General features: G+C 41.8%; 1 protein-coding gene across 2 annotated transcripts in view; it reads left to right on the top strand.

Moving 5' to 3' along the window:
* Positions 1-13,117, top strand: part of TPP2 (tripeptidyl peptidase 2) — a 70,659-nt gene that overhangs the window by 46,960 nt on the left and 10,582 nt on the right. The window contains exons 22-24 of one of the 2 annotated variants that reach the window (XM_054012879.1): positions 790-1,034; positions 1,289-1,367; positions 3,370-3,408. In XM_054012879.1, the coding sequence (XP_053868854.1) occupies positions 790-1,034; positions 1,289-1,367; positions 3,370-3,408 (363 nt within the window). The remainder of the gene's footprint in view (positions 1-789; positions 1,035-1,288; positions 1,368-3,369; positions 3,409-13,117) is intronic. The other variant, XM_054012889.1, reaches the window with a different exon arrangement.

Below are 13,117 nucleotides of genomic sequence, written 5' to 3' on the forward strand. Positions count from 1 at the left end.
TTGTGTCACTGGTACCTAAAGTTCTTACAGCTTTCACTAGAAATAAGGCAACTTCTGTAGTTTCTTAGAAACATCCTTATCAAAGGTATCTGAAAACTTGTTTTCATCGCCTTTATTCATACCTTCAAGCAATATTGCTTCCTGGACTTAGTTTCAAGGTCTGATGCCTAGTTTGGAAGAGTGGTATTGCAGTTGAAGTCCTCTTGAGACACAGCTGCTCATCAGTCTTCCAAAAGTGTGGCTCTGTACAACCAATGTTCAGTAGGCTACATGGCTGCAGGTGTAATTCTTAGAGATCACGGAGTGCACGTAGCTACACGATATTTTCCATCCCCACTTCTTTGGAGTCTAGAATGGAGTCTTTGAAGTGGCAAAAGGAACTAAGGAACAAGGTTGCAGCAGCTTATATATGTTCAGGCTTGAATGCTCAATACTGTGAGAAAGGGAACACCTCTGCAACCCCCGGTAATCAGAGCATTCTAGGGGCTTCCGGCAAAGATGTGTACTAGTTACAGATCCCCAAAATAATACAAAGTGAGCCATTAATCCTCAGTATATAGTACAATATGCTCTTTTAGTCAGTGAGGTGGTAATTCTACTGAAAGCAAAGGTACTGGGCATTACTACCTTTTATTTCTCATTAATATAAATGTAGATAAAAGATTCTCTGTTAACCAATAAAGCTCTGGCAGCTTAAGGAAGAACATGATTCTGATTTTATTTGTAGGATTGTGTGTGCATGGTAAAACTTCTTAATCTTGGCATTTTATGAGAACCTCTTTCTTTCAGTATTCCCTGAAACTGGAGAAAGGAGATTACACTATTCGGTTACAAATCCGTCATGAACAGAACAGTGAACTGGATCGCATCAAAGACCTTCCATTTGTTGTTTCTCATAGGTTGTCTAATACTTTGAGCTTAGATATTTATGAAAACCATAGCCTTGCTCTCTTAGGAAAGAAGAAATCAAACAGTTTGACATTGCCACCAAAACACAGTCATCCATTCTTTGTTACATCCCTGCCTGATGACAAGTAAGTTGATGTTACCTATTTTCTGATGTAGATTTAACCAGCTGCTTCTATAAATCCAACTAAAATGATACTCATGTGATACATACCTTTCTAGCGTTTGTAGTTCCGCATTGTAAACTGATTAACAAAATGTGACTTTAAGTGTTGCTGTTTGACAGTTTTGAGTTCTTTATATGTTTAGTATTAGTGGAACTTAAATCATTTTAGCATATCCTTGTTTGATTATATTTGTATTTTCCTTTATTTTTTATTAGAATACCTAAAGGAGCAGGGCCAGGATGTTATCTTGTAGGAGCTCTGACATTGTCTAAGATGGAACTTGGAAAGAAAGCTGTGAGTACTTGAAACTAATAAAGACTACTGTTCTCAAAAGTTCCTATTTTTCTAAATGGGAAATTCTGTGTCTTGATGATGATCATTGTGCTTTACTTTCTTAATCTTCCTGTTAAGAGAGTGTTCAGTGTAGTAAGTGAGACACATGGGTTTTTGTAAAATCAGTTGTCCTAGTGTAAACTTAAATCTGAATATTTAAAATGTAATCCTGCAATTTAATTTGAAATTATAACATGTAAATCCTAAATTTCCAAAAATTATTTAAAACTACGCAGAAGCATTTTGAATTGCTGTAGAGGCAACTGCTTTTTTTCCACAGTTATGACAAACTTGTAAGAATAGGGTTCTTTGTATAATTGTCTACCTGTGTCATTTTTTAATGTACAATACTACTTCATGTGTTTTGCTTTTGCATGTTGCTTTTCTAGTCACTTATGTAGTACACTTCCTTACTCGCGTGCATGCAGCTTCCAGCAAAACAAATACAAAATAAATGTGCCTTTTGACACCTACTTACATTTTACTTTTAAAACTTAGGCGACATCTGTTTTGTAGACTGTAATGCTGGGGCAGGCTTTCGTACCTGCTCCAGACTTCTGATGTTGTCAACCACTAATACAGCTGTGTGCGCCAATGTTATGACCTAAGATCTCTTTTCTACCTCCTTATGTCATAATAGAAAAGCTGTACCTCCTTGGTCAGTATGTAGAGACCTAGAAACTTAATTTCCTGACTTGAATGAATTTTCAATCTGACTCTAGCTGTAAAAGCCAAATCAGTCTCCACTTCACTTAGTGCGAAGTTTAGGAAGGATTCTCTCAGATACTCCAGTATTTTTTAAATTGGTTATTGCTAAGATTAAATGTCAAATGTTTTCTATACAGTCATAGGCATATGTTGGGACATAGGAAATCTTGTATAGCAGGCCAAGAAATAATTTCAAGCGGGTTAGATTAAATGTATTTGATTTATGACCTATTATGGAGACAACATAATGTATTAAATCTAGGTGCATATAATACTACCGGCTAGGTAACAATTTACAAGAAAATGGAATGTTTGTATTCAGGAAGCCATACTTTTTCTTGGGCCAGAAAAACTTGAGAAACCCAGTAATCCAGCATGTTAAACTTTTAGTTTGGTTTATATTTACTTGTATGTACAATAAATTCACAGCCAGATTGGAAGTTTATTGCTGTTTCAATAAACATATAACTATAATGATAGCATAGGATATTTTCCCTTTCATTTGAAATTCAGCAGAAGAATTTGTTGTAATTCTTGGCTAGGCTATTTTACATCAAATTAAATACCCATTAGGTACAGTAATTTCTAGAGTGGGAACCACTGGAGATGGAGTAGTTATTGCTTATCAAGTCAGTTTTTTTGAAAATGGTTCAAGAGAAATATAGAGCTCATTGAGCGAACTTTTCACTTCAGATTCTTTACACAATCACGAACTTGTGTATCATGTTATGGGAACAGTTTGTTGGATGGGTGCCATCAATAGTGTCGCATTCTTGCTGCTGCCATCAGTGAACATCACTATGCACCAAGTGACAAAAGGGAGGAATAGGCAACAGTGTTGTTCTAGTCCACTAAGTGTGAACTGAAAAAAAAAAAAAAATGCAGTAGTATTTTTGTACATTAATTCTACTTAAGTATTATAAAATGGAACAATGCCACTTAATTTCCATTTTAATCTAAAACTCTCAATTGTGTTGTATTCTAAAGTTCATTTTGCCATTTTTCATTGAGCTAAGTGGTTAACAACACTTCTGTCTTACTAGGAACAACAAACTGTATACACAAAAATGCATTTTTTTAATTGAAAAGACATTAAAATATTTGTATGCTTTAAGAGCATGTTTTGACCACAGACCTGGCACTTTAGTAGTTTGAGCTCTCTAGGTTGAAAATAAACCATAATCATACAGAGAAGGTGTCTCCATCCTGTGTAGTGTGTGTATGTTTTCTTACGGTATGTTATTCTAACTCCCAGGGGCAGTCTGCAGCAAAACGACAAGGAAAATTTAAAAAGGTACTGAATGTCAGTTTTTGGAAAAGATGCTTAAGTCTTTTTGCATATAACTTAGAGACTTTTTCTATTAGTATTATACTTAATTTTTCATTGTCTCCCTCAGCTGCCTTCTCTTATGTAGTCTTGAGTTATCCACTTCATGCCTTAAGCAACCTCTTCTGTTAGACCAACAAAATATTACTGTAATACCAAGTTAATTGAGTGGCACTTGAGCACCCAGATACTTCTGTGATAGTGCCTTAAAAATGCATGTGTAATGAGTCGCTCTGTAACTCCTTTTCTTTATTATATACTACTCCCCCATTCATTTTCTTTCTCTCTCTCTCTCTCTCTCTCTCTCTCTCTCTGAAGTGCTTGGAGTCAAGATTTTCCATGGCAAATATTTTGCCTTCCATCTAGTCTCTTAATGAATGCACTGAAATTTGAACTTAAGGTTTATGATATAAAGCATGGTATCCAATGCCTCCTCACCACTAACTGGACGTATTTCTTTGAGGCTTAGTTGTACTGAAACGTAGACTGGATCCAGCACTAGAAAACATACTGCAGCAAACAACAATGCTTTTGAAGGGGGATGGACTAAATGACCTAATAGACTTTCTATCTCTAGCTTCTGTGATTTTCTTAAACAAAGCGTAAACATAGCTTAATGTAGATCAATTTAATTTTGACATAAAGTCAGCCTGTTCATGGAACGGTAGAAATCATAATTGGAGCAGATGGTATAATCTACAAAGAACTGTCATTTTCCTATCTAGTATCCTTCATGTAATAAATTAAATGATAAAATAACATTGGAATGTATTAGTGTTTTCAATAAAATGAGCATTTTAGCATTCTGTAGTACGTATTGTAACATTCTGCCAGCAGATGAGCAGTTGAAAACAAAGGAAGATGATTGCTCTTTTTAAAAAGGGCTGTGTCATTCACTTCAGTTCTTTCCTGTCTCCCAGCTGATGTAGGTTACTTATGTCCTGCTAACTTATTTTCCCACCCTTTCTTCCACCGCTTCTAAAGTGACATGATTACTTTGCCTCCTATTTTCTTTCCTCTCTGTGGAGTCTGTTTCCAGGCTCTGGAAGGAAATCGTACCTAGTTGCATATCTCTACCTTTCACTAATCTGATGGGTTGGAGTTTTGACTGGGGAAGAGAAGAAGGATGTGGGCCATGGAAGTTACCAGCTCCATGCAATATATTCTATACCTCTGCTGTATTAGCTAAGAGCCTGTAAGGTTGAGAGGCTGCTATCTTTGTTGGTCTTTGGTATGGATATATCAGTACAAGGAGAAGGTCAGACGTTCAAAGAAGAACTTTGATGCAGACTGCTGCCATTTTCCTGTGTTCACTTTTGTATCATCTCTAGGATTAACTATAGCTCATTTAGAAAGAATGTAAAAATGCCCATGTAAACGCATCCTTTTCCTGAAGGATAGGATGTGTTGATCCCACTAATTGTGAATCTACAATAAAGGAGCTAATATAGTACTTATTCATAAAACCATTCAGAGTATATTGGATACTAGTGTGATGCTCTCCTCAGGGCTGCCCAGAACAGTAAGCCCCCTGTCACCCCACTGCCTTAACAAGAGTGCGGGTTCCTGGAGATTAGACAGTCAGTTCCCTTCGTTTACATTAAATGTAAATGTACTTCCATTGTCTCTGGCTTCACCTTGCTCAATTTACATTGGAGACAGACAGACAAAACGTTCCTTTGTCAGCGACAAACTTGTTTATCCGCTCTACTTAGATTGCTTGGTCGGAAGATATTTTAGTAACCTATTTCTAGCACATGTGTAAATAATTATATACACTAACCATACAAACATCACACAATAATATTAATAAACAATGTGTCACCAGTTTGTGATACAAGACACTGTTTGGCTAAATGTTCTAACTACAGTGTGTTGGGTGTGCCTTTGCTAGTTGGCATAAAGGGGCTCTTAGGCTCACAACTAGTCCTTAGTCAGTCCTTTTGATACTTACCATGCCGTCCTAAAGTATAAGTTTTTAATGCTACACTTCTGGCTTCCAGGAAACACTTTCCTATCTTGTGGCAGTGGGCAGAGGCAGGGGGGAAGAGAGGGGAGGGCGGCATGAGGGGTCACATTGGCACACCCTCTCCACCCCCCCCAGATTTGCTGCTTGCCTTGTATTGAACATGCTCACATGCACTGAGCATACTCAGTAACACTGCTGAAGCCAGCTGCCCTCACTTTGCGCTCCCCCCCCATCAGCAGGGATGGATCGTGTCTGGTAGTGGAAGTACACTCTGTACAGACGGAATAGTGGGTCCCATAATAAGACACAATACAATGGAAACTGCCCATAAAAGGTATTATATGCCCTTGGGATGTTTGGTTAGGGCTACAGAAGGACAAGAAGTGCACTTCTGAACAGATGGACCATCTCCTCCTGGAGGTGGCTACTTTCCGGTGTCCAGTGGTGTGTGGAAGATCCAGTGTCACTCAGAACTCTATAGCAATAGGCCTGGTCCAGAGACTTTGTCGCCAAGATTCCCTTACATGTAGCCTGTGTGACACTTTTGGAGGTTACCTGAGGTGTCCGGGGTGAATCACTACCTCCTACTTCCAGTGAGAGAGTCTTGTCTGTGCCCGTGCGGGGAAACCCTCCCCAGCTACAGGTTGCAGGCAATGCAAGCACTCTGTTCTGCACTCCATAAGCCCTGTTGGTCCCAGTGCAGGCTTGCAATTTACATACCACTGAGTACCCAGTTCCTTATTTTCTGGACATGCACATTATATGCTGATACTCTGCCTCCATGGAAGCAATGCACCCCAGTTCACTGGTTTCATCTTAATTCAGCATTCTTCGTACAAAGCACTTACCTGTGTCTGTAGTAAAACCAAATTGAAGTTTATTTAACAGAGCTCGAGACAGATTCAAATAAAAGCAAGTATAGGGGTTTGGAAACATAAGGTTACAAGTAAAAGAAAAGCATGAAAAACACACCTATGCTTAATAACAAGATATCGAATTTCTCATCCAATGGTCAGTTGTTACAGTGCTTGTCCAGTTCAGAAAGATGGGATCTATCTTTCATGAGACACCCCTGCTGTCAGAGTCTCTCCTTTGTCATGTACCCTTTCAGCTTCTCTTATACGGTTAGACTGCTGTCTCTTACCTCAGGGGTCCCCTATTCGGAGACTTTTCTCGGGGGTTCTTGTCATTGTAAATCCTCAACCCTGCATGTGGTCCAGACAGTGAACATAGGGCTGGCTTCACATATGTCCTTTGTTCTCAGTGTTGATTGAGTTAGCCCTGAGATCCTTCTTGCCTCAGGTGATAAGTTTCACTTCAGTAATTTTGAAATCCAGTATCCTACATGTTACGTAACTCAAATTATTTCCCATACAAACATCGCACAATTGGCTAGTTCTTAGCTTTTGACAGAGACCACACATGACCCCCTTTGGTGAAATATTGAGAAGATGTTTGTATGCAGGAGTAACATACCTGCCTTTGCATGTCTGTGTCCCAGCCTATGACATTTTGCTGCAATAGGGAACCACTTACAAAGGCCCAGTATTTTTAGGCAGAAAGTGATGATAATCATCACTTAGGCAGAAATGCTTGGGGTTCCCATTTTCCAAGCCATGATAACAAACACTCATTTTCTGGCTGCTTCAGGACATGCTGTAGTAAGAGAGATCAGTCTGCTGTGCTTCAGAAGCATCTTTGCCTGGATTGTCATGGGTCTACAACAATCCATCAGAAGGTGACTTCAGGTCTACGTATAAGTGAACCTACAAACTTTCTAGTCTGTGTGCCTTAAACACTGTTTCTCTAAGCCACTCTATCACGTTTCCATCAAGGTATTGCAAAACCCCTTCTTCTACTGCAGGAGACTTGCTGAAATAATCCATTCTGGAGCAGTCTCCCAAGACTTACTCCAAAAGGCAGATTCAAGAGACTTGTTATCTCTACTCTGTTTTCCTCTGACAGTTTGTGTTTTTTAAGACTAGGAATTTCTTCCTCTGAGTTCAGTTAATCTTTATGGAGGCCCTTTGCTTTGCGATCAGAGTGGCCAGTCTGAGGGAATTCCTGTGGTCCTGGATCTGTAAAATGCCTGTTTGCATAGTTCCATTTGTGTGGACCACCAGAGGTCACTTAAACTTTGTTCAGAGTTGCTACTGACAGTTTAAATGCTTGTCTTTCACCTGTTGACGGCTTCCAAGTGTTTACCAAGATCATTGTGGCTATAGTAGCCAGCCTTCCTGAAGGAGGTATTCTTTGTCCACCTATACCTTCACTACAGAAATCACTTGGGCTATGTCTCCACTGAAAACGTGATAGCGGAACAGCTGTACTTCAGTGTAGACACTGCCTACGCTGGTAGGCGGGGTTTCCTCATCAGCGTAGGTAATCCACCTCCCTGACAGGCGGTAGCTAGGTTAACAGAAGAATTCTTCCATCCACCTAGCGCTGTCTACATTGGGATAGGTTGGCATAGCTACGTCTCTCAGGGATATGGATTTTTCACATCTCTGAGAGATGTAATTATGCTGATGTAAGTTCCCAGTGAAGACAGACCTTGAGACAAACCACTCATGCATTGAACGGGGGTCTAATCCTTACTGGAGATATGAAGAAGGGCAGTATGTTCGCTATTGCACCCTCTCCCTGAAAGGCTAGACTGAGGAGTGAGATGGGACATCCTTTTCTACTTTGCATCCAAAGTATCGGATCCACACTAATTGTAGCTTCACAGCTACTGTTTTTCTCCATTCAGGGCTCTTCCTGTCTTGCTTTTCTGCAAACCCAGACTTAACAGCTTCCTTTCTCTGGTGGATGCAGGACTTAAAGATCCACCCAAAGTTTGCTCTTAGAGATGGCCTCAGATTGGCCGTGGTCACAACAGATGAGGGTCTGGGGTTGAGCCCACCATAAAGGGGTTCAGGGCTGCTGGTCCCTAGCAGAGAGTTTCCTGCCAGTCAACTGAGAGAGGAGTAAATAGGTTTTACAGCATATACGTTCTTCAACACATCACGACCCGAAGGACAAAGTATTCAGTATCCAAACAGTACCCAGTTGCAATTGTTTAGATCAGCAGTTTGGGACACACGGAATTGGAATGAAAATGGAAGCCCACTGATTTTTCCTTTGGGCAATGAGAGAGCTATTCTAAACCACTCACGTTGTGGGCTTTTTAGCGGCAGGGCATAATGGCTGACCTGTACTTGGAAAAATGGAATCTATGTCTCTTGTATGTACGCTCGTGTAAAAGCAAGGGATACACCAACTGGTTTTAAATGGCCATCTGAGTAAACAGAAGTCTCAAGCAGAGATTCCTAAACTTGTTTTTGCCGCGCCCCCCCTCAAAGCTTCATGTCCCATACACGACCCTTCTTTGTTCCCCTTCTCTCTCCTCCCCAGTCCTGCCCAGCCCTCTTGCTCTCACTCTCCCAGCCTGCTGCCCTCTTCTGCAGACCCTGCAGCAGGCTGCATCTGCTGGCTCCAGGTGCATCCTCCATGCTGCTGCTGGCCAGACCCCACTCCCTTTGTTGCTGCCTGCGGCCACCATCCCAGCATCCAGGGCACACGTGGGGTGTGAGGTGAAGGGGCAGGGCTCTCGGAGGATGGGCTCTCAAACCCTTCATCAGTTACCTTCCCTTGTGCACTAGCTGCCTTCGCCACTGCTTCTGCTGCTCAGAAAGAGCAAGACACTATTGTTCTGCTTCGCATCGGGTCGTCACTCTCCCCGATAACCTCCGCACACCCCACACTGTGAAAACCTATGCTCAGGGCAACAGTTTTCTAACTTTTTGAGTTGAGCCCCCTCCCTTTTGAGTTATAATTTTTGGTTGTGCCCCCCAATACCTGCCCCTCCCCTCTCAGGTTTTCAGGGTGGGGAAAGACGCATGCAATGGTATCTGGGGGCAGAGCCAGCAGTGGGCACGGAGGCATTGACGCTGACCCATGGTCTGGGTGGTCCACTGAGGTGAGTCGGGGTGGAGGTCGTGCGTCCTCACCGAGCTGCCCCAAATGTTCCTCCATACCCCCTCCCCCCCATAGAGGGGCGCGTCCCACAGTTTGAAAACCTCTCCTCTAGGGAAATGTAGGCAAAGATGTCTTAATGTGTTGGAGGTCTGGCATAGCCTATGCCGTTCCCCATCTTCCTGTTTTTGGAGAACTTTGCATAAGAATGGGAAGGAGTGTTTGTGTTTAAATATTTATATTTTCTTTTTTTGAGCCTCTTTTACTATTTCAAATTCAGCTGGTGCCTTTATGAGAAATTGCCTACATTCAAATGGCCTAGAGAGAGATCCTGTGCAATGGAAAAATGCAATGTGAAATACGTTGCTTGAATTTTAAAGCTGATAATGCCCTTTTTAGTAAGCCAACTGTATGTGTATGCATGTGCTCCTGGAGTATTTTATGTGAAAACTATGGTGGTTAGGGTTACCATACATCCGGATTTTCCCGGACATGTCCGGCTTTTTGGGCCTCAAATCCCTGTCCGGGGGGAAATCCCCAAAAGCCGAACATATCCGGGAAAATAGGGAGGGGCCGGGGGTGCTGGGCCGGGGGTGCTGGGCCGGGGGTGCCGGGCCGGTGGGGCTGGGGGCCGGGGGTGCCGGGCCGGTGGGGCTGGGCGCCGGGGGTGCTCAGCCGGGGGCTGGCCCGGGGCCGGCACCCCAGGAGCCGAGCAAGGCTGGAGACGCCGGGGCCGGCCGCCGGAGGGAGCCGCTCGGTTGGGGGGGGCCACACTGGGCCGTGCCTCCTCCCCCCACCGCCCCCAGCTTACCTGCTGCCTGCTTCAGGCTTCCCGCGAATCAAATGTTCGCGGGAAGCAGGGGAGGGGGCGGAGTTGGGGCGGGGACTTTGGGGAAGGGGTGGAGTTGGGGTGGGGGCGAGGCCGGGGCCCCCTGGAGTGTCCTCTTTTTGGACACTCAAAATATGGTAACCCTAATGGTGGTGAATTAGAATAACCTCATTATATGTAATTATTTGCCTGGTACGTCAGACAGATGTACAATTAAAGTCTCTGTTTTGAAAAGCTTAGTCTAACTAGACAGATATGAGAGGGAAAGTAGACCGATATAACTGAGAAAAGAGAATGAGACTAAAAAAACGTGTGACGTGAAGCTGACATCTGACCTCCACTTTAATTTTTGTTGAGTAGTGGGGAAAAAAATTGGTGGAATAGGTGGTTAAATCTTAATACTATTTTAATGTTATCTGCATGCTATCATAATTAAATTTGGTGACACTTCTATTATAATCCTTGTTTAAAGATGATGTAATACAGGTATAAATATTTTTCTTCAGCATCAAATTTGGCACAGAGAGCATCAGGCTAGGAGCACATTTTCCTTCAACCTTTTAGCTGCTATGGTTATGTTACAGAAAATCTTAAGATGAGGCAGATCTGAAAAAGTGTTAATGTCTGCTATGACTCAAAAATAAAATATTTGATTTGTATCTTATACAACTCAATTTCTTCCACTTGTACCAAATTTAGCAAACAATTGTGGTTAAATTCCACTCCACGGTTGTCTATATTTTGATGGCAAGTGAAGTAATTCTTGTACGTATACAGTTTGTAGTTCTGTAAAAACACTTTGAGGCTTACTGACTCTAGCTGCACATTATATAAATAATTTCATAAATTGTAATATTGCTTAATTTGTCATGAGAGATGAGAATAGCTGTGACATTTAACGCTGAGAGTAAGTGCTACACATTGAGAGACTTCCTTTATGAAGGTAATTTTTCTGTAGATGATAATATATTAAATGTCTAAATTCAGTTTTACACTATATCCTAGTAACTCAGAGTAACTATGATATAACATAATTGAAAAAAATAAAAACCTTTATATAAACAAGAATGCATTATTTGTCCAGCAGTAGCTCTTGGCATGTTCTTTGAGTTTTGAAAGTGCTTTTTTTTTAAAAGTTTATTCAATATCTGAGTCATAGCTGTTAGTCCTAATCAGTCAGTTCATTTCCTTCACGCATTTGTATCTGCCACCAATTTTTTTTTTAAATGTTAAGATTAAAGTTGATAGAAATTAATGAAACTAGAATCTTGTCTTCGCATAAAGCGCTACAGCAGTGCAGCTTTTCCTGTCCGCATATAATCCACCTCCCCAAGAGATGTTAGCTGGCCTGGACTAGCAGCTAGGAACCCCCGGCACCTACCCACCTCACCTCCGGGAACCACCTCTAGTCCAGCCCAGAAGGCAGCCCAGAAATGAGGGGAGTGCCTTGCACACCCCACCACTCCCTCCGACACACACACAACAACTTTGCAAACCTCCCTCTCCCCATGATCCCATTTTGGGTCAGGACCCCCTTGGTTAGAACACTGTGAAATTTCAGATATAAACATCTGAAATCATTAAACTGACCAATTTTAAATCCCTCTGGCCATGAAATTGACCAAACTGGACCATGAGTTTGGTAGGGCCCTAGTTATCTATTTAAATAGCAATAAGATGAACCTTTTGATCTACATGTTTATAGCACAGGCTTAGTATGGTAATGTTGTGGGTCTGTACACTCAAATTTAATGTTTTCTTTTGGGGGAGCCTGTTTAAATAAATACTGTAACATCGTTAAAAGCAAAAAATTGATAGTGTCCTGTAATGTATGTTAGAGATGGTCTGTGGTGAAACTTGACACTGGTTTACTCCGAAGTGATGGGATTTAAATTTATACGAGAAAAATGTGTGTATCAAAACAGCTGTTTGAGATTTTTTTTCACACCTTGATCACTGTATATAGCAGGTTTGGTCTGGAGATTGATGTATTTCCATAAACCACATCACAGTAGTCTTGTTTGAAAACAGAAAATAATTCAAAAATGTTACTGTTCAGCTTTTTATCTGAATATGAATACACCATAGGCTAAGCTGCAAAGTCCTGTAGTGGCAGCTTGGAAGAAATTACAGTGGCTCAAGAGGTATATTCTTCTGAGTTTTATGGCATGTTGATGACTTTACTAATATAACATTTTGTTAAGAATTACCCCCCCCTCAAAAAAACCCAACCCTTATTCACTCACATGTTTTGTCCCCAAACTTTACCTAATTTTATTTTTACCTTTTTACCCAACTTACCTGCTTTCCTGAAGACCGTTCCATGACTCCCTTTAACAGAATGTGAATACAAAAATGTTAAGCTTTGACACCTTGGTAAAGAAAATAGAACTACTTTAAGACACATTGAGGTCATGTGATGGTTAAAGCCATATTAAAAGGTTGCACCTTCCCTGTAGCCTTCCTTGCTGGCCAGCATGGCTCGGCTGCACCCTACATCAATTTCCCCTTCACTGAAGGCCCTTTAAGTTCACAAGATCCAGATATTCAGATATTTCCCCTCTGGGGTCCAATTTATTAAGTCCTGCACAAAATAGAGGTCAAACCTACAAAGTCTTCACCTCAGTTTCAGCTGAGCCCAGTTCCTCCCCCAAAGGGGGGTCTGTCCTCTCTTTAAAATTCACTCCTTTTGTCCCAATCTCAAGCTGGGCACAGCCCATCCTCCCTGAGAATCTGCCTTCCTACTCTCCCAACACCTCTTGCCTGTAGCTTGGCCCCTCTCCATGGGCCTTCCTTGCAGATGTCTCGCCCCTGCTGACTCAGGGCCCTGCAGGAGCCTTCTTCCTCCTTGCAATGTCTGCAGGCACCTTCCAAACTATCTCCAGCTGTCTCCCCCTTTATAAGACCCAGGTGCCCTCCCT

Source organism: Malaclemys terrapin, chromosome 1 (assembly GCF_027887155.1).
Source record: "Malaclemys terrapin pileata isolate rMalTer1 chromosome 1, rMalTer1.hap1, whole genome shotgun sequence".
In the NCBI taxonomy this organism is placed as follows: Eukaryota; Metazoa; Chordata; order Testudines; family Emydidae; genus Malaclemys; species Malaclemys terrapin.